At 49.3% G+C, this 24,458-nt stretch overlaps 2 protein-coding genes across 2 annotated transcripts; one reads left to right on the forward strand and one right to left on the reverse strand.

Annotated features, from left to right (window-relative positions):
- Positions 1-4,314: 4,314 nt before the first annotated feature.
- Positions 4,315-6,244, reverse strand: LOC137674253 (interleukin-20-like). Its single transcript, XM_068419484.1, has 5 exons — positions 6,086-6,244; positions 5,911-5,976; positions 4,972-5,124; positions 4,512-4,586; positions 4,315-4,404 (listed from the first exon to the last, which is right to left on the reverse strand). Exons 1-5 carry the CDS (start codon positions 6,242-6,244, stop codon positions 4,327-4,329), a joined length of 531 nt encoding a protein of 176 aa, XP_068275585.1. The 3' UTR covers positions 4,315-4,326.
- Positions 6,245-19,564: 13,320 nt separating this feature from the next.
- IL10 (interleukin 10) lies at positions 19,565-22,784 on the forward strand. Its single transcript, XM_068419518.1, has 5 exons — positions 19,565-19,723; positions 21,127-21,189; positions 21,482-21,634; positions 22,338-22,403; positions 22,692-22,784. Exons 1-5 carry the CDS (start codon positions 19,565-19,567, stop codon positions 22,782-22,784), a joined length of 534 nt encoding a protein of 177 aa, XP_068275619.1.
- Positions 22,785-24,458: the final 1,674 nt, after the last annotated feature.

A 24,458-nucleotide genomic window follows, 5' to 3' on the forward strand; every position in this document is an offset into this window, starting at 1 on the left:
AGGCGAGGGACCGAGAGGTGGCAGCGACTGGGACCGGCTCTACCCTGAGGATCAGAACAAGACATCAGCAAGCAGCGCTGTTTATTGCTACCACAATTTGCTATAGCTTCACCTTTTTTTAGCTTCAATTCAGCTTCGAGCGGTGATTTAGGAGGAATTTTTTGATGCCAAACGGGGCGGCTGGGCTGGAGGCACAGGTCTGAGCGAGCAGGTCAGACTGGGAAATGGCAGGGGCTCGAGTGGCTCAGCCCCCCGACAGCCCCAGCCCCGCCAGTGCCACGGTGGGCTCTCAAAGGCCACAAGGTGCATTTAAAAAAAAAAATCTCATTTTAAAGGCAGCTGGAGAACCCTCTAGAACGACTCGCGCTTTTGATTCCTCTAAGCTTTCTCATCCGGAGGGCAGTACCTGCAGACCAGCCATGGTCTGACGTGTTCTTGTGCACAAGCAATAAAGAAAACCACTGGCTTCAGCAGCGCAGGGGCACTCGCCGTCCGTGGGAGGGCACGGGGGGAGCACAGCCAGAGAGGCACAGCAAGGGTGCATTTGGGGGGGGGGGGGTTCTGCTCTTACTGCAGCGTGACAGCAGCACATTTGGTGTTGCAAGTGGCACAGGACGGGAGAAGAAACCTAGAATTAATGGAGATAAACAGGAGATGTTTTGAGTGTTGTTTCTCATATTCGTTTTCATCAACAGCAGGAATTGATCACAGTGTGACATTAATTAGTGTGACAACCTATTAGCAGCCTATATAGCCGATTAGGCAGTAGGCACCGGTGTTCACTGGCGCTGCATTTCCATAGTACAGACCAAATTCCCCAGAGCAGCTGAACCAACAACCTCCCATTTCTGACTTGGAGCCAGAACAATTGAGCCCAAATCGCGCTCCTCTGCCACGGAGCAAGGTGGCCTTGGAAACCCCCCCTTTGCTTAATAAACCCGAGCCACACATCACTCACACATTTTCCCTGGCTGACTTCGTGTTTATCCAGGCAGAAGCGAGGATAACTGTAATTAAATGTTGTCTCTTGGTCTTGTTTTCGAGAGCGGGTGACTAAACAGAGAAAAGCCATTTATTGATGCGTGGATTTGCAAACAGCAGCACGATGCTGCTGTCAGTTAGATGTGGGTGCAGAAAGCTGAGTACCCCGCAGATGTAGGAAGCAGCAATGGTGAAGAAGTTGTGACAAAGTAGAGAAGCGATTTTCCCTGAGCACCAGGAATGGGCTGGGCTGGTGCCTGCCTGGCTAAGAGCAGGGCTACAGAGGTGTCCGGCAGGGCCAGGGCTGCTCAGGAGAGAAGAAGGGGCAGAGACCACACAGAGAAATTCAAGTCCCTGACCCTACGTTGGCTATGTGAGCCATAAAATATAAACAATAGGAGCACTACCCTGGCTGGGGTCTGAGCTGGTGCTGTTGCAGTAACACCACAAGTATATCTCTCTTTTAGTAAAATATTAATTATGCTTTAAAATGAAACCAGTATTGCCGCTCATCAAGGTGTCAGGCTGGTTGCCTTAGCCTACGGACACAGAGTTTTCATCAAGGATAAAAGCCAAATTATTCCTGAATCACAAACCTCTCCCCACAATACGGCAGCGTGGGGGGAAGGGGCTTGGACATCAGAAAAGGTGCAGAGGGGCCAGGACAGGTCTGCGCCTGCCCGGAGCTACTGGAAGTGAACAGATTATTCTGGTGCAATAGGCAAGGCGTGCGCTTGGGAAGCGTCCCCGGGGGTGAGCAGTCATAAAACTGCAGGAGAACGCTAAGGTTTGGAAATTTCTGAGAAGAGAAAACCCCTTTCGCTCCCCGTTTGCAAATCTGCTTCCTCTTCAGCCTGCCCGCCGGCATCCTTCCCTCAGCTCCGCTCCTCCCGCGCCGCGCTGGGAGCAGCGAGGGTGAGCTGAACTCCCAGGAGAGGTGCAGGGACTGAGAAACGTGGGTGGGCTGAGCATCCTGCCAACAGTCCTCGGCCCCGGCAGCTGCCTGCCCATGGCTCCAGCTCCTTCCCACCGCTGGCACCTTGTTTCCAGAGGGGCACAGCCCTGGGCTGCTGCCGGGCTTCGCAGCAGGTGGGAGAGTGTAAACTTAGTTTGACATGAAAACAGTAAAACATGCATGGATTGAGGCATGCAACCCTCCGCAGAGGATACAAGATCAGTGACATCTGATAAATAATAATAATTGTGACAGCATAAGCTGAGGATGTGGAATAAAACCCACACTCCTCACTCAAGCTGTGATCCCGAACCCACCACGATCGATGGAAAGGTCCCCAGGGACCTCACCAAGCAGCCCCATCTCCTTCCCCAGAGCGTTCACCACACATGCCGGCTGATTTCCTCATCTCATTGCATCACCACTTCATTCCTAATGGGTTTTCTTTAACAGACAATCATGGTAGGTGCAAGATAGCTGTCATTCTTAAATGGTTGATTTCAAGGGTGATGGTGTTGAAAGATCAGCTTTTGTGAACACTGACAGCGTGGAGGGATGTATTCACCCGTTCATGCCCTGGCACCAGGACAAAGGAAAGTCACACTGCAAAAACCCATGAGAAAGCAAATTAAGAGCATCAAAGCCCAGAGAGGCTTTGCTTTGGCATAAGCAAATATTTGAGGAAGGGCAGTGCGCAATCAAGGAGATCTTTCCTTTGAAAGTGAATCACCAAATCCCGCTCAGCGTGGAGCACATGCATATGTGCTATAGGCAAATCCTGGTGAGCTCACCCAGCCAGGTCACCAACCGGGCCGTTCTGGGAAGGGACAAGGAGCCGCCTCCTCCTCTGCAGCTCTTCCTTCTGCTGGCATGGGGTGAAAGGCACAGTGCCCACCGGGCTGACGCGAGGCTCCAGCGATGCTGGCATGTTGCTGGAGGTCTTGAGGTGGGGATGAAACCAAAGCAGTAACTAGCTCCTTCTTGAGGACATGAGGATGTTATTCCATAATAGCAAAATCCTGTTAAAGAGCCTCTTCTGCAGCTAAAGCCTTACCCGTGTCACCTCTGTAGCATCATTAGGACTTGCCCAAGCTGGGAACAGCCAGCCCTCCGTCCATCCCAGCTGCTGAAGCTTGGCCGTGCCCGCGGGTAGGAAAGGCAGAGCTGGAGAGTGTTGGACTGTCCCATGGGAACAGAGGTGCTGAGAAGAGCTTTGTGCAAGCCTGAAGGGTTCAGACCCAGAAGCAACAACTTAACCCTCAGCAATAAGGGCTGCTCAGAGCCATTGTCAGATACTACAGTAGTATGTGTATTAACATCTTGTGGGAAAGCACAGTGGAAAAGGGATTTAGAGCATGCAGAACCAGTGGGTACCAGCAATGTGTGTGCAGTCACTGGCAGCTAGAGAGCCCGAAACAGGTGAAAACAGACCAGAGGTATACGTTGTGCACAATAAAAGTGGTCCCGTGGACAAGCCGGGGTGATTTAGTATCTTTCAGGTCTAAACTTTGGTCTCTCTGATATGCCAGGAACGATGTATCACCTCTGTGAAGGTGGCATTACCAGGAGTGGCAACTTCTGCTATGAAAGGGCACCACAGCAAATTCAGAAAGTTTCACCAACAAGAAACATAATTCCTCAGAATTTTGACAAACAGACTCAGCACAGTTTCTAGTGGGGTTTATTTACAGTAATTGCAACAGATTTCCACAAAACTTACTACTGAGTGACAGTAAATTACACAATACATACAAGAACTTTTTTCTATTCAGCAACCACATATCTTGCATAGAAAGCTGTCTTTTACTGATAAGGCAGAAAATATCATCTCAAAAGGAAACACAGATTTCTAAGGCCTGACATACCTGCTGGGACCTATTCTTGGAAGCATTTATCACACTGTGCACCTAGTTTCAGCCAGAGCAATCGGTGGCAGCAGTCACATAAGTCTGAGCCCAGATTTATAAGCGCTGCTCTGCAGCATTAACTACCCCAGAGTAGTTCCAGCAGGCACTCAGGAATATACACTCCCTACATAAAAATGTTATAATTTAAACAATACTTTTATTAAATTATCACAGCTTACGTCTGCTAGCAAGAGAAACCCTTTTAGATCTTCCCTTGGAGAACATCCTTTGATAGAAGGCAGCTAAGCGAGTGCTGTGCTGGTTGGTCAAACTCTGTATTTCCACCTTAATGCCAGACCCTGCTGATGCACTCGCCCGAGTACCCAGCTAGCAAACCACTCCGTGTGTGACTGAACGCAGCTGCGATCGGTGAGAAACTGCCCTGATACAGTACAGCACTTTCCTGCTCACCACTGGTGTGTGCAATGTCCCAGCAGCTTCGTTAGCCCCGGCCATTGGTGGGTCGTTAACGCCTTCTGCTCTCTAATGAGCTTTCTCCATCCAGTCTAGTAGGATGTCCAGCTCGCCCAGGGATTTCATTGCTGCAGATGTGACATTCAGCTGAAATGATATAAAGGAACAAGTTGTAAGCAAAGACAGTGAGTACAACCCCACGTAAAGAGAATCTGAATATCTGCAGTAATTACTAGACTTAGTCATCAACTTACCCCTTCGTAGTTTGCAAGTATTTGCTTAAATTTCTCAGCAGATTCCTGTCCACACATGCACTTATTTTGCTCATGCTAGAAAAATAAGATACAATTCATTAGTTTGGGGGGGTTAATTTTTAAAACTAAGAGATCAATTTCTAATTATGCTGGAAATTACTGTATAAGACCTTGTTAAGCCGTGGAAAAGGCTGCAGGTCCTTAAATCAGACTTCAGCTGAGCGCAGAGTTTACTTCAATAGACAGAGGGACAGGATAAATATTGTTCTAGAGAGCTAAAGTGGGAGCTGGCTGATGAGTGGGCAAGTATAAAAACTTCTCAAGCAGACGTACGCGCTTTGTATTCTCGTTAAAACCGTTTTTATAAACAAAGATTTTGTAACTTTATAAAACACTTCAGTTTGTTTATATACAGAATACTAACAGACAAAACTGAACTGTAGCAATGCCCAAGACTTACACACTGCCCAAGCTTCCTCCTCATGCTGAGGAAGGAGTTGGCTATGCTGCTGATTTTTCGGTTGACATATGAATCCTCGGTCTTGCAGTGTTTGAAAACTTTGTCCACGTAAAAGTTGAAGAGGTGGTGGGTGATGCAGCACCTATCTGAAGACTTAAGGAATACATTTCATTTTTAAAAGGTCTTCCAAAGTGCTATAAACCTGTAGCAATCAACCTCTCTGCCCCCCTCTAGAATAAACCATCCCTAACACCGAGCACAGTAGCTGAGCACAGGGGGGGTGTTTTGACTCATATAAAGTTTTTCAGTGATGCTTGATGTAAACTGATAATATATATAGGAAAGTATTTTAGACTGATTTTCCAGGAGATCCATCCTCAGCAAGTCTCACTGAGTCAACAAAATAAATAACTGATTTTAGCTGGGTATTAGAGGTTGAGACCTGAAGCAGTGGCCCATGTCTAGTGCTTTAGAGTGTAAGAGAGCTGCAAAATACTTACTTATAATATATTTCACCTCACACGATCACATTCACCTGCTTTTAGATTCTTTAATAGCTTCCCACCCAAATCCTGATTCACCTCGCTACCCCTCCAGTGACCGAGGCGGTGGGGAGCGCAGCTAAAGCTCCTCTAACTGGAGCATCACATGCAACAACGACAAAAAAAATCTCTGCCCACCATTTCTGGAAAGACAGTCAGGGTGAAAGCCCCGCACGGTGCCGTCTGCCGCAGGGGCAGGAACGGGACACCCACCTCTTTTCGCATACGTGATCCGCATCACGTTATCCTCCCTGACCTGCGTTTCGCAGGAACTTAGTTAAGTCATGGTATTGAACAGCTTCCCCCAACGCCCTGGGCTGGCACACCTCAGGACTGGGGTCGGGATGCTGGCTGGTGAAAATTACTCAAAGGGTGGAGCCGTGGTAAGGACACGCACCTTAACCTTGTGCAGAGAGTGCGGGTGAGACAAGATGCTCAGGGTCCTGATGAGGTCTCTGGCTTGCTGCACGGGAGAAGGCAGAGGTGGGGATGTGCCCGCTGGCTCCAGAGGGGCCGCGGGAGCCGCCGACAAAGAGCTCCCCGGCTCCATGAGAGCCCCAAGCAATACTTACGATGTTGGCTTTAATGGCGGTGAAACCAGACCTGATCTCAGCCGTGCTCATGGAGACCCTGCAGGGTCCCAAGTGGAAGATTTTGTTCCCAGCTGTCGGTATCAAATTCAACCAGCACGACAGGGAGAGGAGGCAGAGGAACACGTGGGATCCCTTCATGCTGCAGGGTGCGAGCACAGCCTGAGAGACCTGTCCAAGGAGGACAATATTGCCGCGGTGTCTTTCCTAAATAACACAATTGTGATGCTCATGAAAATATACATATTATATATAGCACTTGTACGTGCACATATGTATTTAAAAAATCACTGACTAGTATCTCTCATCCGTTTCTTTTTTACTCCCCATGTGCAAGAGAAAAAATAAAATAAAACCAAATACTTCACAGAAGATACCAAAAGAGGGAGGGAAAAGGCAGTAAAAGAATGCATGTAAATAGACAAAGTTCTTCTGAAAAAATTTCATCAGAAAAAGAAATACAGATAAATTAAATTTTTAAAAGTCTACTGATTCAGAAGCAGCAGGAGGTAACTGCGGCTGAAAGCAGATCTGAAAGTCTGATCACAAAATAAAATGCTTTTCCTCAGAAATAGCACACTTCAAATGCAAGTTCTGTTAGCACTGCAAATCAAGGTTATTAATGAGACAAAAACCTTTCAGAGACACGTTATAGGAATACGAGGAAATATGCACAAGCACATAGAGCAGAAGGATAAAAATTGGTATTTTACCTTGTTCTTTGATGTGGGTTCACCTGTCTCGCTGACGTCTGACCTGAAGAGCTCTGAAGAACACGTTTTTATCCAGGTATCGGGAGGAAATGACTCTTGGATTAACTTTTGGGATTTTTTTTGCTTTTCCCAGCATGTATTTCCCTTTGTAATTTACTGAATTAATGAGCTAGTGAAAGGGACCAGCTCTCTCATCCATAGGTGTTTCCCTAACCTACGCAGGCGGGAAATCTTGGCATTACCCTATTGTTTTTCAGTTGGGAAGAAGGATATGACCAAGAGGAGGGACCGTCGTGGGGGTGACAGCCCCAAAATGCCAAGCTCGGGGCTGCGCTGCCAAGCCCCTCCTGAGAGGGGCCGTTCCCAGCTCCCATGGAGGGTGTGGGAAACCAAGCAGCATCACCCCTCCAGGATGCCAGTGGTCCAAACCCCCCAAGGTGGAAGAGTTTCTGGCAACAGGACATGGCGCGCTAGTAAAAGTAGCGTGACTCAGAAAGTTGGCAAGACCTTTCTCCATCGCTGTCCCGGCACACGGGGCCTTCACCCGCCGGGTACGGGGGACCCTGCTCTCAGGCTTGCTTCTCAGGTGGGTGGACACTTATCTCCACGTCCTTGGTATTTGGAGACCGGAGATGCCCAGGTACGAGAGGGCAGGGCTTTGGGATGACGCAGTGCCCACCTCAGTGCGAGAAGTCACTCGGTTTTCAGGAGCACGGGGACTTAGGTGATCATTATGCACAGTCTGAAGCTGTTACCCTGCAGAAGGACAGAAATTTCACTCAAACCTTTAAAAGTCCACCAGCCCAATGGCAGCAGAGATGTTTTACCCACCAGCAAAAACTTTGACTGCAAAGCATTAGCTGCTGAGCAAAATTGATGCAGCCAAGGTCCTCGAGCAGACCAGGCACATTCTCATACCAACATTTTGGATCCAGACTGTCCCCAGGGAACCAGGGTTTGCCAGCTGGGGCTTGCTGTCACATGAAGGCAGCAGTACCAGTGCAAAACCCAGGCTGGTTCACCATGCTTTTGGCTCCGAGGCTAGTTTGGTTGTTCCTGTAACCCCTCTGGAGATAGCTACATCCAGTCTACCAACACAAATGAGCAGTTAAACAAAATTCTTGGACTACCTGATCCAGTAGGGAAGATCATAGGGGCTTAGAGGGCATGGAGGTGGTAAAGACACCCCTCTAATCCCACAGCCAACCTCTGGAGCAGCCACGATGCCCTGGGTGAGAGCAGGAGCCTGAGCGTGTGCCTGTTGCAATGCAGGTACCTCTTGTGTGCCACTGCCTGTGGGCCAGGGCTGCTCTACAAAGTTTTGCTGAGTGAGTAATTTATTGATAACCAGGCTGAGTCGAACGTATATCCGTCATCAGGGGAAGACTAGGCAAATAGATTTTATGCCCAGGCTAGTCACAGGATTGCATACAGCATTGCTGAAACGACCCTGGATGCACCAAACACTCATCCCTCATCCCTGTCCCTTCGCCCTGTAAAACAGCCAAGCGGCAGGTCCCGACCTGCAGCAGGTTGCGTTTGCCCTTGCTGAGGTGTTGGAGGGACCCCCAGCAGCACCGGGCTGTTAAGCTCTGCCTTCCTCCCACCAATTCCCGGCTGCTGCCTGGAATTGCAGCAAAAATTTCGCTCGGAGCAGAGGAAGCAGCACCGGCAGCGTTCCCAGGCAGCCCAGTGCACACCCAGCCTGGGTGAGGAAATGGGGGAGAGGCGACGAGTTCTTACTTAATTATGGAAATTGCAGATAAGAAGAAGGGATTTTTTTTTTTCCGTTTGGTAACTGAACTGACGCTCAAGACAGGTGAGGCAAATGCCAGCAGGCAAGGAACGGTCATGGGTTAAAAATTGCCAGCGGAGGAAAGATGCTGAGGTGACAGGGGACACGGGAGTGAAATGTCACGTTATTGGGGTCCAGGGCCTTGCTCCATCACAGACCTCAGCACGGTCCTGAGCGGGCATCCCTTGGCCTCGCCATCCTGGCACTGACCCTTTGCAAAGCAGCGGCGATAGCGTGACCCTCGCCACAAGGTGAGGAGGAGAATCCCCCTGTCAGAGGGAGGAGGAGACAGTCCAGACAGTTAAAAATTAAAAATGAGAAACTACGTGCAATGATGGCAACTTATCAGGCCAAGTGCTGGACGCGGGGGAGGTCCCAAACCCCTGCTTTTCGGAGCAGTGAGATGGCATCAGCAGGGATCTCTCTCGGCGTGCGTTGGACAGAGTCCTGATGGAAGCAGATCACCAGGCTTGGCTTTCCCCGAGCATCCTTCCTTGGCTTTCCCCTGCCTAAGGGGACTCTCATCTACCTGCCAGCTGCAGCGATGGGAAAATATCCTCAATAAACCAGTGCCACTTTGCTCATGCTCTGGGAGGGAAGAGGAAAAGGAGAAACAGGGATTTCTGAAACAGCAGTGTGACGGTACAGACGAGCTCAGACAGTAAAATGGGAACTGACGCCCTCAGGATAATTGAGCCTTTCTCATCCCGCAGCGCTGGGCGTGGGGAAGGGGTCCTGTCCCCGGGAACCCTCCCGGGCAGCTCCCAGCTAACGGGGGGGCTCCTCCCTCGGGATTTTGTGGTAGGCACATTGTGACAGGGCACACTAAAAGTGGTTATTACCCAAACAACAAGCAAAGGCAGCACAGAGGGCTGTGAGCCAGCTGCCACCCTGCTAGGGAATTAAAAGCTAAGCCCTGTGTGTCGTTAGCGTGTCGTTTATATAAACCCCGGCCGCTGCCAGGGCCGACGCTCGGCCTCACCCCGCCGCGTCACCGCAGAGCTGGCATCACTGCTATGGTAACGGAAACTTCTCCATAACAGCAGAAAGCACCAGCCTGCTGCAGACAAACGGCTTGTTGAAATAACTAACGAAGCAGACGTTCCTGGAGAGCCCAGGAGCGTGACAGGAGACCAGACACCTACTCACCGGCGGCTGGTTACGTCGGGGAAACTCAGCAGCAGTTCCCGGCCCTGCTCCAGCATTGCTGCCGGAGAGCCGTGCCCTGCGCACGCCGCTTACCGAGGGTCACCGCAGTCCTGCTCCACGTGATCCACCGCTGACCCAACTCCACATTTATTCACTTCAAATATCCAAAAGCTTTAGTTTTATCCTAAAAAAAAAAAATCCTTAAAAAAAATAATCAAACTGTTCTGATCTGCAGGAGCCACGCTCTCAAGAACTGACCACAGGCACATGTTAACACTCGATTTCCAGTAAAGTGTTTCAGGATGATAAGGTACCAGTTTCAATAGTGCAGTTTCATGCTGTAAGGAGATCTGATAATACTTTACAGACCATTCTTGGTTTGCCATTCTTTGTCATTACTCATAGTTCACAGCAGCTTTAGGTACACCAGCATTTCAGATATGAGGCTGATAATGGTTTGTACACAGATCCCCAAAACTAGACAATGCGGACGACAGAAATGCCTCCAGTAATTTTAACAAAAGAAAAGACAGGGCTTAATAACAAAGCCTGGCAACAATATCAGAGCTCAGGAACTGATCCTGACATCCTTCAGGAAAAGATCCACAAAAACCAACTCGGCCACCTGGAACAAAAATGCTTGTAGGATTTTACATCTCTCCTGGTAATACTGTAGTGCAACAAAATCCTTGACAAAGGAACATAATTCTGTTTCCACAGGAAAATGTTTACAATTGTTTTTTATGCACTAATTTCTTACATATTTGCAGTGGTGTAAATGGTCAGACCACCCTAGCCTCATCCCAGCTGGGAGCTAACGGGAAGATCAGTGCTATGCTGCAGCTCTGGGTAGCTCTTGGCACCTTAAAAATCAGAGGTTTAATTGTCAAGCAACCACCTGGCCCTCCAATCCAGAGCCCATTTCAAATCTCGTTTGAACAAGAGCTAATCTGGCACAGTCCTCGTGAAGCCCAGGACCCACCGCAGCACCCAGACGGGTGCCACTCGCCCCGTCGTCACTCTTTCCATTCACTTCTGTGCCAACACGCGTTGCTCTCCACGATGGAAACGTGCTCCGCGGCTACCAGCACCCTCTCCCAGCTTCCAGAAACCTGGCTGCTCTTCACCCTCTTAATTAGCGTAGTTCATTAGCGACAAAAACCAGGGGCCGGTGACCTCGCGGGCTCGCCAGCCCTGCCGCTCGCTTGGCCCCAGCTCTGCGGTGCTGCTGACAAAAGTAAAAAATTGTTTTTCTCAGTAAACTCAGCAAATGACTCAGAAAAAAACTCTGCAAGGAGTTATCTGCTGATAGGCGTGGTACAGCGTGTGCCCTCGTCTCGGTCACGTTTCTAACCATAACCACTTGAATAATTCTGAAAATCAAACCCTGAGTACTGTCTTTTCGGGAGCGGCAGGCTAAGCACGGCTCAGGTCAATGAAATTCAGCTTTTATTCAGCCAAGCACAGGAGATGTCCAAAGCCAAGGGAATAAAACTTCAGGCTGTTTCCCAGGCTTTCTTCCCGAGCGGCTCATGGTGCACGGGGCTTCAGGAGAGCCTGGGAGAGTGTCCCCAGCCCCCAGATGATGCCTGAATCATCCTGGTTTAGGGCATCACCCACAACTGTCTCTCTGGGGCTGTTTCTGCCGTTTCTTGTTACCTACAGCCCAGCCAGGGTGTCCCCAGGTGCGTGTCCCATCAGAAAGGGGACAGAGCCACCTCCCCTGGGGAGCATCACCCCATTGCTGTGGGTGGCCCTGGGCTCACCCCGTCCACACTGGGTGTCCACGGCTGGGTCACGGTCAGCTCCCGGCTGCGCAGGGCTGCACGTCACAGAAAATGACACTGCCTCAGCCACCGCCTTCACGGAGCAGACGTGACACTCATCTGCGTGACTCACCCATGGCACTGATGCCACCAAGCCGGGATTGCACACAAAGAGAGTAAAAAAAATAAAATGCAAAAAAGAGCACTTTTTTTTCCCCCCTCCCTCTAAGATTCACCTTTGTGGAAGGGGAAAAGCGTCGTGGAGGATCTCGTACAGTGACATATCTGTTCTGCAGAAAACCATCAATTTAGTCACCGGGGTAGGGGGTGTTGAAGGTCAGGTACTTGCTTCCCCCTCTTTTGATAAAATGCGAACTCATATTTTGGTTATCACAAATGGCATCTTCCCCAAAGGGAAATGCATATTTCAGGTCTTTACAGTTTAATAATACAGCTAAAGAGCAGCTCCTGGTTGCTTCAGCAAAAATTGAGGTATAGTTGCCTGAAGAGCACTGCCCTGCTGTTGGCGATGAACAGAAGCGTCCCCGAGAGAGCGATGCAAAGTCCAATGCCCATGCTGAGGTTTGCACCAGTCTCCAAACGTGCTTATATTTCAAAGACTCGTTATCTGCCAAAGAGATGAAAGACAGGCTTAATGAATGAGGCTTTTTCAGTTTCCAGGAGGTTTCAGGAGCTTTTTCACGTGGGCACCTGGCGTATTAGCAGTTGGGCTTCTCCAAGCACATGGCGATGCCAATGGATAGAAGAAGAACACGCTGAAGTACAGGCAAAGCTTCCGAGCTGCCCGAGAGCTGGCCTGCGAGGCTGTGTGCTGCTCAGAGGACCAATATTTCGCAGAGAAACGAAACTTTCTTGAAAGGTCTTTCCGAGGGAGAGTGCTGTGATCAGTGAATATTAGAAATTACTTAAGCAAATGAAACTTCCACTTTCAAAACCCACAAGAAGCCCCCACGCACATCTTCTCTGCAGAATTTAGATTTGTTTACTGTGCTTGCTTCTGAGTTTAAACTTCTTTCCCTCTTGCACTTAGTGCTACAATCATAACTTGCATTACCAGCCATCGTGATGCTTCCCTTGTTCCCGCAGTCCTGGGGGGCTCCTGTGGGCACTGGGTCATGCTGTTGACAAGGCAAGTTTGCACCTTGGAAAGTGGGGATTCTAAAAGAGACATGAGACAGAGAAACAAAGAGGAGACAAAAATAAGAATTAGCCAAAATTGAAGAAAATAGCTCATTCCAAGGACAGGGATTTTCCATAGTGAGCCTGGGGATCCCCCGCTGATGCCCATGGATGCTCCCATGACTCACAGAAGAGCTTGTGCAGGCAGTTCTGGGGGGCTGTTCCCCACCAATGGGTTCTTCTTCAGAAAAGGCTTGTTATTTATTTGTTATTCTAAATATTTATTTAATATTTAGAAAACCAAAGTTCTTTACAATGAAAATTCAAATAAACAGTCACAGAAGATGGCATCAGTTATCAGGCACTGTCTGCAGCACATAGAGATTTAAAAAGGAAAATAATCAAACAAAACAGAACAATAGCACGTGCGCAGAGTTATCAGGGCTAATTATGTGGTAAGCAATAACAGGGCAAGGACCCTAAGACAGCCCAGGCACAGCTAGTGAGGTCACTGCTCACTAGGCAAGAGGGGCTCATTCTTGTTGAAATACCAAACTGTCCCCACTTCCTCCTCCAGAGCTTCAGACAGAGCTTTGGATGGCGTCGCTTTTCAACTAATCACTGCGATGCCCAGGAGAGAGGAGAAACGTCCGTCACACACCCTGCTGCTGTCGCTGCCACCGAGAGCGATGCCACCACCGGGGCTGGCACCGGGCTCCAGGCAGCGGCACGGCAGATGCCAGTTCATGGTCTGCTGAAATGCATGTACCTATCAGCCAGCTCTCGTGTCCCTCCCGTCCTTATTTTTGGAAGAACCAAAAACTGATGTGATGGCAAAAGTCACGCAGGGCATTTTTTAGAAAGCGGGGCTTGGCCTGGGATTGGAGCACGCGATGGAGCCGGGGTTTGCCTGGGAGGGTAAAATGTGCTGATGGCGCAGGCACTAAATGATGCAAAATAGAGGAGAAACTGAGTGCTCGCTGCTATCAGCTTGATTTTTGAATTATCTGGGGAGCAAATGAATCACTCCACTAGCCAGTCAGAGCTGTCATAGATTTAGCTTTCACCAAAACTGAAACTTATGTTTCAGTAAATTAGCTGTGGATTCTGTACATAACCCAGCTCTTCAGCACAGGTTTCGGTTTTGGCTGGGTTAATATTGCCCTGAGTGCATATTAACTCGGGACTTGAATCAGTCTCAATTTCACAAGCGTGAGGGGCCAAAGCTGGTTTCGCTGGTGCTGGATGCATGTGAGCCCGCACAGAGGCAGCCCGAGAGCGGGCAGGGCAGAGCACTCTGCCTGCCCTAGCCCCAGCGCAAGGGCAGAGAGAGCCAGGAGGGTGAGGACAGCCAGGGTCAGCAGATGGGCTGCCCAGGGAGGTGGTGGAGTCACCATCTCTGGAGGGGTTTAAGAAAAGCCTGGACATGGCACTTAGTGCCATGGTCTAGTTGACATGGTGGTGTCAGGGCAACGGTTGGACTCGATGATCCCAGAGGGCTCTTCCAACCTGGTTGATTCTGTGATTCTGTGATTACTCTGGGAATCCGCACGACAAAACTCATCGCCTTTGCCCTGGCTTCTCCGAGGGGCCTCCGAGATGTCAGATTTGAGCACAGCCTTGCATGGCCATCGCTATTTCTCTTCTGAGTGATGCACTGCCTAGAGCCCGGGCTACAGCCCGCACGGAACAGCTCTCTGCGGAGTCCCGGGGGCCACCGTGTTATCACACTAACGATCTCGGAGCAGAAAGCCGTGGCAGGGGCACACGGGGAATGCCCCGGCAGCATCCCTCGCAGCACCGGGGATGACCCGCCGTCACGCGCGGCACCGCTGGCTGCGGCACGTGCTTATCTGCATGTTGGGGGGTGGAAAAGAAAGCCCAGGATTTCCCAACCTGCAGCATGAGCTGCTTGGCACCGTGCAAGAAAAACACCCCAAAACTCCACCACGTGAGTGACCCAGCCTGATGTTTGGCTTCAGGCCGAGGGCCGTGGAAAGTGAGTGAAGCTGCCTCTGCAATTCACCCCGACGGTCACGTTACGCTTCGGAGCAGCTGGTTTGCAGTATCTGATTTCTCAAACCGTGATAATTAGTTTCTGTCTTATGACCATTCATAACTATAAATAGTTTGTGTTTGTATTATTGGTCAGAGTGTTGGCACTCAGTCGTGACAAAGACAATATTCTCCAGAAGACCCACACGCCCCAGTAATACCAAAACTAGAAAAAAGAAACTCATCCAAACAGCACTTGTGAAATGACCTGTTCAAGACAGGGGTTGCTCAAAATTGCCTCTGTAGGATGCTCAAAAAAAAAAAAAAAGGCAGCACAAGAGATATTGGGGTAAGCCAAAATGGACCATATATTCAGGGGTTTTTTGCATACTTTTACCTTCTTAACTTACCTGCAAACAAGCTCACCTGAGAAAGCCTCGCTCATCCTCCCTGCTCGCTCAGAGCACACACTCCCCACTCCCTGAAATGCCAGTGCCAAGATCTCATCGGTTTCTCTAGGACAGAAACAGGACAGGGCTGTGAGCACTGGAAAATCCCCACCAAGAACTTATCTGAGGAGAAAAGAAAAGAGAAGAAAGGTAGTAACACCTCTGTTTGTAGCTGCTCTCTTGTGGAGCAGGAAATAGCCTCACAGGGACAGGGCAGCATCGTTTGCCTCGCAGATGGCCTGACGCTGCGTCGATGGGCTCCTTAGAAGACCCAGTGCCAAGAGGGCATTGCAGCAGCACCGACCTCACCCATGACTCTGCACAGCCCTCACAGAGTGCCTTAAAATGGCAAAGTGCCTGCAAGCTGCGGAATAAAGCACAGCTCGCTCTGCTGGGCTGGCAGAGGGCACCCTGAGACCCCAGGGCAGGATATTAAATTGGGATGTTATTCTCTATCTGCCTTATGGGCTGCAGCAGACTTCCAAAAAATAGGAGCTTTATGTGTGCAACTAAAAAAGTGCAAATATTTCTCAGTTAAGTTAATCACCAAAACACTGAATCTACAGATAGGAGGAAGTCTCCTTTGCTTGATGCTTTTAGGTGATGATTCCAGCTTGATTGGGATCAAATGGAAGTTCTGGACCTGCTGAGAACTTCTTATGTAAGGCACTCTCTATGTCATATTAGAAGTCACATTAGAGGTCACAATAATGTCTTCTATTCATGATTAGTAACCTATTTCTGGACACTTCGATGTTACAAGACAAAACCAATGACATTGGTTAAATTTCCAAAGAGTAATTTGGGATTTACCTGTTGAGGTCGATATGAGTCACATTGCAAATTCCGACAAGGGTGCTAGAAGACAGGTTTCCAGAAGTGAAAAATCCGACGTCATGCCTTGCCAGCAAAAAAAATTATTAAAAAAAAAAACAACCCAAAAAAAAGTAGTCCACGTTATGCTGCACCCATCAGGAACTGTTAGTCATCAGCAATGGGGCTGCTGAGAGCGCAAATGCCATCTCTTCAAAACTGCTCTTCACACAAGGGGAATAAAAGGCCACCAAGTCCCTGCTTCCCCTAGAGCGTCACTGACAGCAGATCTCCTGAATCTGAAGGGATGAGAAAAGGGGAGTTTTTGAAAAGGAAAGAAAGAAACACACCATTATGATACCGTGGAAATCTAGGGGACACTCCAAGCTATATCTAGAATAGATAGTGCATAAAATACACAATGTTCCCTTGTCTGAAAGCAATGACAAAGACCAAGAAGGTAAAAAAATGTAAAAACCACCCACATAAAAGCTTGCCAACATAAGAAAAACTACACACGTAGGCAGCCCCTTTAATAGGAAGTGCGAGATGCCACCCTGCTCCAGAGGAGGGGACCTCTGAAGCCCACCGAGCCCAAGTCCTGCCCGCCCAGGGTCACGTCTAGGACAAACCTTTCCACACACCACACTGCAGGGGAAAAGCATTTGCCTAAATGCCTCTGTTTTACAGAATCCCAGAATCAATGAGGTTGGAAGAGCCCTCTGGGATCATCGAGTCCAACTATTGCCCTGACACCACCATGTCAACTAGACCAGGGCACTAAGTGCCATGTCCAGTCTTTTCTTAAACCCCTCCAGAGATGGTGACTCCACCACCTCCCTGGGCAGCCCCTTCCAATGGCTAATGACCCTTTTTACTGTGGAAACACCATCCTGCTGTCCCTGCTGAGTATTTCTTGTGAACGTGCAGCTCTTAGAAGTTTGTGGGAGGTGGGGTAAAAGTGTATGAGTGGTTTTTGAGTAACACACTTCCCTTCCTGAAACGATCTTCTTGGCAAACATGAAAGCTGTTTCCTAAAGGTTTAGAAATACACCCACGTCCCCCGGACACTCTTTAGGAAAAGGTGCTTTATTCATTCATGCAACCGCTTCGTAGTACTGCAGAGTCAATGCATTTCCACAGCGGTAAGCAAGAGTGAGTCAGAGCGAAACTGCACCGTCAAGATCTCTGACACGGCAAAGGAAATACAGGTAAACACAGCAGCAGGCCAGAGTTTCCTTTGTGGAATGGACACATCTGGTTTACGCTCGTACCAAAAAAAAATAAAAATACAAACCAGGTTCCAAAACAGGGAGGAGGGAATTGCACAAGACTGAGAACCGCTCTGCACGCTCTGGGTGTCAAACTGAAATGACTTCATGGAGACCCACAGATTGCTCAAAATAAGAGAAGTATGGAAACGAGGAAGGAAGGAAGAAGGGCTCCCAGTGCTGTGCCAGAGAGGGGTCCTGTGTGCCCAAAGACCTCTCGCTTTGCATCCCACAAAATACCAGCACCTGAACCAACAACTGAGGCCGAGTGACCGCTCTGCTGCAGGGGACCTGATCTGCAGAGAGCTGCCTGGGGCTGCCTCCTTCACCAAGGGGAGTGGGTTTAGCTCCAGACTTTGGGCCAGGCTGCCCACAGACCCACTCCTGGGTGCTGCCTCCCGACAGCATCGCACCCAGTGACCTTACCACACCAGTTTAATTTAAAGTTTAAATTTAAGCAGCCGCCCAGGTCTTGGCAGTGAAACTTTATCAACCCATGGCAGATTCGAGTTAATCCAAAATAAGCAAAATAATATCTCCCAGGGTGGGACCAAGGGGGAAAGCAGAGAAAGGTGGGATCCTACCCCTGGCAATGGGCTGAGTTTGAAACGACTCTGTCTTGTCTGAGCCATCCACTGCTGCTCGCTCTTCTCCTTTCTCATCGCTTCTGCTGGCGGTCAAGTGGAGAAACCGCAGGGCTGCGTTAGAGCAGGGGAAGAAAAATGGGTCACCAAAGACATGACACACGCTGTGATTCAGATAAACTAGTGTGCCTGCAGTGATTCAGCGGGAGCAGGCTTCCTCATCGCCTCTGGAAGAGGCAACAACAACAACAAAAGGAAAACAAATCAGAACACAAAATCCCACATTGTCTCCTCCTCAAACCCTTCCATTACTAATGTTTCATCCCCTTTACTCTTACTCATACATACGTACACAAAACATTCCCCCCTTTTGCTCCTAAAAATAAAATTTAAAAAAAATCTAAACATGCAGTAACAAAAAATACTTTGCATTATTTCAGCATTTTTTTTTTTGCAACAAGTTCCTCCACAGAGGTTTGCGAATCCAAATTAACAGGAGTTCAGCACAGTGAAGGAAATTAGAATCAAAATGATTTGCCCAAAGCAACGTATTGGAGGCAGGCTGGGAACAACACTCTATTTCAAAATAACACGGGAGCTTTCAAAGAAAACATTCTGATTTCAGAAAGGCCAAATTCTTCTCCACTTTCTCTTTCTTGGATAACAGATTCCGAAACTGGTCAGTGAAACCTTTATCACAAGGAAGCAAGGGTGGGGGATGAGTACAAATATATATATATAGAAAGAGAACATGAAAGAGAGGAAAGCGGAAAACGAGAGAGACGTCAGAGGAGTTATCTCAGCTCTGAAATGGTCATTTTATCAGAGCTGGGACAATAAGTCTCAGTTAACACAATACACCCAGTTCGTCCAGCCAGCACTGGGATGGGGTTAGCGTCCATTTCTAGGAAACGAAATAGTATCAAAGAGCCAGAAACATGAGTATTCATGACCTGCTCATGCACTTGAACACCACACACCAGTGTTAAAACAGCCCCAAGGGACACGAGAACCACGCACCCCAGCTGGACCGGGCTCCTCCGCCGCATCCCGGCACATCCCGGAGTGAATCCTGCTGGCGTTCACACACACACCACCGGCTGCGGTTTGGGACTGTAGTCTTTGAGCTTGCTGGAGGCAGTGAAAATTCACACCGACTTCAGCAGACATGCATTAACTGAAAAAAAAATTTGAAATTTAAGATTATTATGTGTATTTGCAGGATAGCATTAGAACGCTAAAGGAGGAGACACTGTATTTGTGTAGGTTCATTCAAAGCAGTGCTGCGTGGTGCTGGGGATCCTAAGTGTAGGTTTGACACAGAGGTTTAAAAATAGAAATGGTTTTTCCCTCCCTAACAATAGGGCATTCATCGACAATAAAAGGTAACTGTGAGAATGCAGAAGTAACCTCACACAGCACCTTTTCTTCTTCGCTTTGTATCTGCAGCTTTCCTCTTTAGCCACATTTAAATTTACAAGAAGCAAGCAATGTAAAAAAAAAATGCAGAGTCTAAGCACAAAAGATTTGATGGGGTGTGAGGAGGGGAGGGGGGTCAAGAGAACAGGAAACCCAAGTTGACGGGAAACTCAAGTGACATTTGGTTTTAATGAATGACTTAAAACCCCAATATTGCTCGCCAGGAAATGGGGAGAGGAAATTGAGCGATGTTTTGAGAGTATAAATTAGGGGCTCCATCAAGGTGAAGGCTGCAGATCTGCTTTTTGCCCTCCTGTGAAATTCAGCCGAGAGCCGGCCCGAGAGGCAAGCGGTCCCTCTGTGCAGCATGCCCACCTGGCCAGCACTGCTCCTGCTGCTCCTGGCCACCAGCACCCCGCCGGCCCACGGCTCGGCCCCCGAGCCCACCTGCCTCCACTTCCCGCAGCTCCTGCCCGCCAAGCTCAAAGAGCTGAGGGTCAAGTTTGAGGAAATCAAGGATTATTTTGTAAGTATAACTCTACTGCTCTCTCCTCCTTCTCAGTTTGCTTTGGTTTTTTTTGCAAAGTTCAGTGATTTGGATGAGGGGGAAGAGAGCTTCCTCCCGGCAGAAATGATTTGGTCGTGTGTTGCGTTACGGGCTGAGAAGTTCAGTTTCGTTGCTTGCTGAGAGACAGCACGCAAGGGTTTTGTTCCTAGTTTTAGTTATAACGAACTCAGGAGATTTCACAGTGAATATTTGTGAACCTTACTAGCCAGGCCTCCCACAAAATGTTGCAGACCAAATTATTCACTGAATTAACAGGAAGGAAATAGTCCCTTCTTCAGGGCAACGAGGTCCAGCCTCGCCAAAGTCAATGCTAGATGAAAAGGGAAAACTTGTGCTACAGACTTTTTCTTTGAAAGAACCACAAAAGCCTGAACATGGTATTTTATGACTGGAGAAACGCCACAGTAACTAGCACTTGCTGTGGTGCCTGTAAAAAGTCATTGCTTTGCCTCTGGGTCGCTGAGAAAGCAGCACAAGAAATACTCAGAGCACTTGGGGGGTTGGAACTAGATGATCTTTAAGGTCCCTTCCAACCCAAACCATTCTATGATTCTATGATTTGTCACGGCAGCAGTACCAGCAGAGGTGACTGGTCGCATCTGTGTTACTATTTTAGTTAATGTCAGTGTGTTTTAGTAATAAAGCAAGATAATTCTCCAGATTAAATCTCAGGCTAACGTCATGGCTTGTATTTATTATCAAATGAACACAGTCAAGACTTTAGACTTACAGCTTGCTGTCAATCTCCCAGTTAATGTTGGGAAGGGATATTTTTAACCTCGCAGGAAAGCTTTGGTACCTTGGTGACATGGGGTGACGCTTTGGGTGATGCCAGCCCACCCCACCGCAGCTCTCTGGTCTTCCAGAGCTGACAGTGCAAGAGAGGTCCCACCAGAACAGACCCCTCTGCAGATCCCTTTTTCCCCGTTGGCTGGAGACCCACAGAGATAACAAAACCTGCGGGATTAAACCCTCCTGGCCCTGGAGAGCCCGGGGCGGATGGGCTGGGGTGGACACGCAGCTCCCAGGAGCTGCCGTGCCCTTGACACCTCTCTGCAGAGCTGGTTGCATCAGCCCTCTGACACATCGATTAACGAAATCGGTGGTAGTGAAGTTGGTGATTTCATTATCCTGCTGTCTCGACCTAACGGCAGTTGCACTGCAAGGTTATGGACTAAAGAACGGGTGACCCCTGTACCTGGTGTCACCGTGCCATGCACACCAGCGTGCTGGGCGCTCCTGGCCTTCACTTCACTGAGACCATAAACGCAAACAAGGAAAATGATCATTTGGCAGGGCAAAGGGAAAGATAGTGTTGGCTGCCTCAGTAAAGCTCCTCTTTCCCTTGCATCCTTCTGCAGCAATCAAAAGATGATGAACTTAGCATCCAGTTGCTCAGCTCCGAACTGCTGGATGAATTTAAGGTAAGAATTATAATTCTTATCTAAGTCCCTTATCCCTCGGCCGGCGTGTTGTAAGCAAGGAAGCAGGTTGTAATTGGGGCATTTTCGATGTCAGACAAGGACAGTTCCCCAGCCGAGCAGCACCACGTGTGTCTGCGCAGGGCTGACACAGAGCTCCCCCCGTCGCAGCCGCAGCGAGCGGTGCCGACACGCCGCGAACGCCCCGACCACCCCCGCGATGCTGGTTTATAAAAACACCCACGCACGCGGTGCCGGTGGCCAGCCCCAACGCAGTTACCTCCTCTCGCCCCAGGGGACCTTCGGCTGCCAGTCGGTGTCGGAGATGATGCGGTTCTACACAGAGGAGGTCCTGCCCAGCGCCATGAGGACCAGCTCACACCACCAGCAGAGCATGGGCGACCTGGGCAACCTGCTGCTGAGCCTGAAGGCAACGATGAAGCGCTGTGTGAGTGGGGCTCAGTGTCACGGGGGGATGAAATCAGTGCTCCGGTGAGGCAGGGCTAGTCCCAAAGCAGCAGTAGGGTGGGGAGCGGGTGCTGGGTCTCCCCAGGAGCCGGGGGCAGGAGCATGGGTGGCAGGATGGTGCGGAGGAGCAGGGCTCCAGGCAGGCAGACCCCGTAAGGACGGGGTTTCTCCTAGCCCCGGCTCCCCAGGCTTTCATCAGTTAAATAACGATGATTCTGCTCAGGAGCAGCACTTATTTACAGCCAGCTCTGCCCAACGGAGCCTGGCCAAAGAGATAAGGGGAGGGAGGGCGGAAGGTCCATCCCTTACCCGGGCGCCGGAGCAGCGTGGCTCTGCGACGATGCCTCCTGAAACCGTGCCTGGTGCGGCCATGACCCCATGGCTGAGTCAGATGGGGAGAGCCCTGCCCTGGGCAGAGAGCTCCGCGGGGTGCCTGGGGCTGGGACAGGGCTCGGGGTCCGTGCTCGGGTCACGCCGTGCCCGGGTCGTGCCGTGCTCATTTCGTCAGTGCCCGGTGCGAAGCAGCCGCAGTCGCTGCCCCGGAGAGCCCACGGCCACGCGTGGGGAAGGGGAAGGTGGAGACTGGCAGCAGTGACGAGGGGCAGAGGGAGGGGAGAGCCGCCGCCACGCGCCCCGGGAAGGAAACCCGTGTGGTTGAAGCTGTTGCTCTCGTCTCTTTGCAGCACAGATTCTTCACGTGCGAGAAGAGCAGCAAAGCCATAAAGCACATTAAGGAGACGTTCGATAAGGTAAGGGCCCCGCTCACGCGGCTGCGGTGGGACTGGGAGGAACCCCCCGTGGAAATCACTGCCGGCTTCACCTTCGGACAGAGAACAGAACCCAAAAAAGCCTTTAATTACATAAATACCTAAGGCAGAGATACCCAGAGAGCGATGCTCGAAGGAGCAGCCGGCGGGTTCCCCAGAGGGGTTGGGCAGAGAAGCTGGAGGTGTCGGTGGAAGGAGAATGTGTCTGGTGGTTGTACATCACACAGACCATCACATTCAGACTTAACCAGACTTGGCTTTCACCCGCAGATGAACGAGAACGGGATCTACAAGGCCATGGGCGAGTTCGACATTTTCATCAACTACATCGAAGAGTACTTGCTGATGAAGAGAAGGAAGTGAAAATGGCCACGGGTCTGCGTCTTCCGCCCAAAATCCTGATGTTTTTTTCAGAAATCACTTCAGGCTGCAAGAGCACACGAGAGATTAAGTTATCTTAGGGTTCAAGTCAAGAATTGCAGGTCAATAACTTCCAGTTTAGTATTTAAAAGTTATTTTTTTAACAACTGGATTTAATATTTATTACTTCTAATACCTCAGTGTTTGTGTTTACAAAATGTTTTGAAGAAAAGCGCGATGAGTTTGTAAAATACTATTTATTGTTCAATATTTTGATACTGTTTATGACAGTGCTATTCTATTCATAGCTTCAAAACACCCAAAGCAGCGTTCTTCTGGGGAGCAGGTAATGAGCAGAGCTTACCCTGAGTGCAATTTCACTGAGCACAGTCGCCTGATCAGGAGCAATTCCAGCTCTGAGTTCAGCAAAGTTTAATTCTAAGCAAACGAGCTCTCTCCTCATGTTCTATCCCTCTATTTATTTATGCAATCAAATGTTTTTATGCATAACCACGTCACTGCCTCTGGTTCTGCAGCTGGAATTAGGCATTGAGATATTCGAAATTATTCCATGGCCTTGCACTGAGCAAAATAACTATAAATGGAACAAAGGGCTTTTTTTTTTTCTCCTGTGCTTGGAAAGCAATGTGGAGGGGAAGGAGGAGGACCTGCACCCCTGTGAACAACGTGCGATCATGCCACAGCAACAGATCAGCTAACCCCACCTCTAGACTTCAGCCTATATATTAGTTCAGGTTAAAGAAAAAAAAAATAGTAGTAGGAATGAAATGTTTGGTTCTAATAGAACTTGACTTAAATGTTGTCAGCGACAGACTCCCAGAGCTGCTGGCTCAGCCACTCTGCACTTTCGAAAGATCATCTTACTATTTTCCAGTCTTTGATTGGGTTTTACTCACTGTTCTGTTGTTGTTTTCTATTTTTTTTCTTTTAGAAGTTAGAGGATATTTAATTAACCACCATTTTAAGGTGGCTTGAGTAATTTGCATTCAAATTCCTAAAGCTGCACGCAGCACTCGGGTTGTTCTCTCTAACCCCGCGCACGAGGAGCCGCCGCGGACGCGTGCCGTGGGGGAAGGCTGCAGCCAGCGCAGCTCCGGTGCCCCCAAGAGCTGCTGCTTTCTGGGCTCCCCTTCCTCCTTGCCCCTATGAGTGCTACAGGACACCGAGTCAGAGGAAAATGCCATAACCCAGAGGCATTTGCTTCTAATATTTAGAAGTATTAGGGCACCAGTGTGATGACACACTGTCATTTTGTTGCTTGCTTTGTAAGTTACCACTGAAGAGAAGCTATTTATACCGGGTTTATTCTATTTTTACCTTTATGGTGACAGAAGGGCATTCCTGCTGGCAGCCTGCCCACACGTGAACTGGTTATCCCGGAGCAAGGGCAGCCCCAAAGCAGGAATGCTGCTCTGTGGGTCGCTCCTTCCCCTGGAAGCAACCAGGTGGCATCAGCTCAAGGGCAGCGTGGGAGCCAAACACTGTAAAATTTAATTTAAGCTTCTTACCAGGACACATAAAGCTCCTGTTGAGCCAATTCTGTACTTGTTTTTCCACCAAAAGCCTCGACTTCAGTGTTGTAGGAGAAGCGAGGACGGCCCCAGAGCCAAGAGCATCGGTGTCTGTGCTGGCAGGGGCACCGTGCCTTGGCCGCGG

Source organism: Nyctibius grandis, chromosome 27 (assembly GCF_013368605.1).
Source record: "Nyctibius grandis isolate bNycGra1 chromosome 27, bNycGra1.pri, whole genome shotgun sequence".
Classification (NCBI taxonomy): Eukaryota; Metazoa; Chordata; class Aves; order Nyctibiiformes; family Nyctibiidae; genus Nyctibius; species Nyctibius grandis.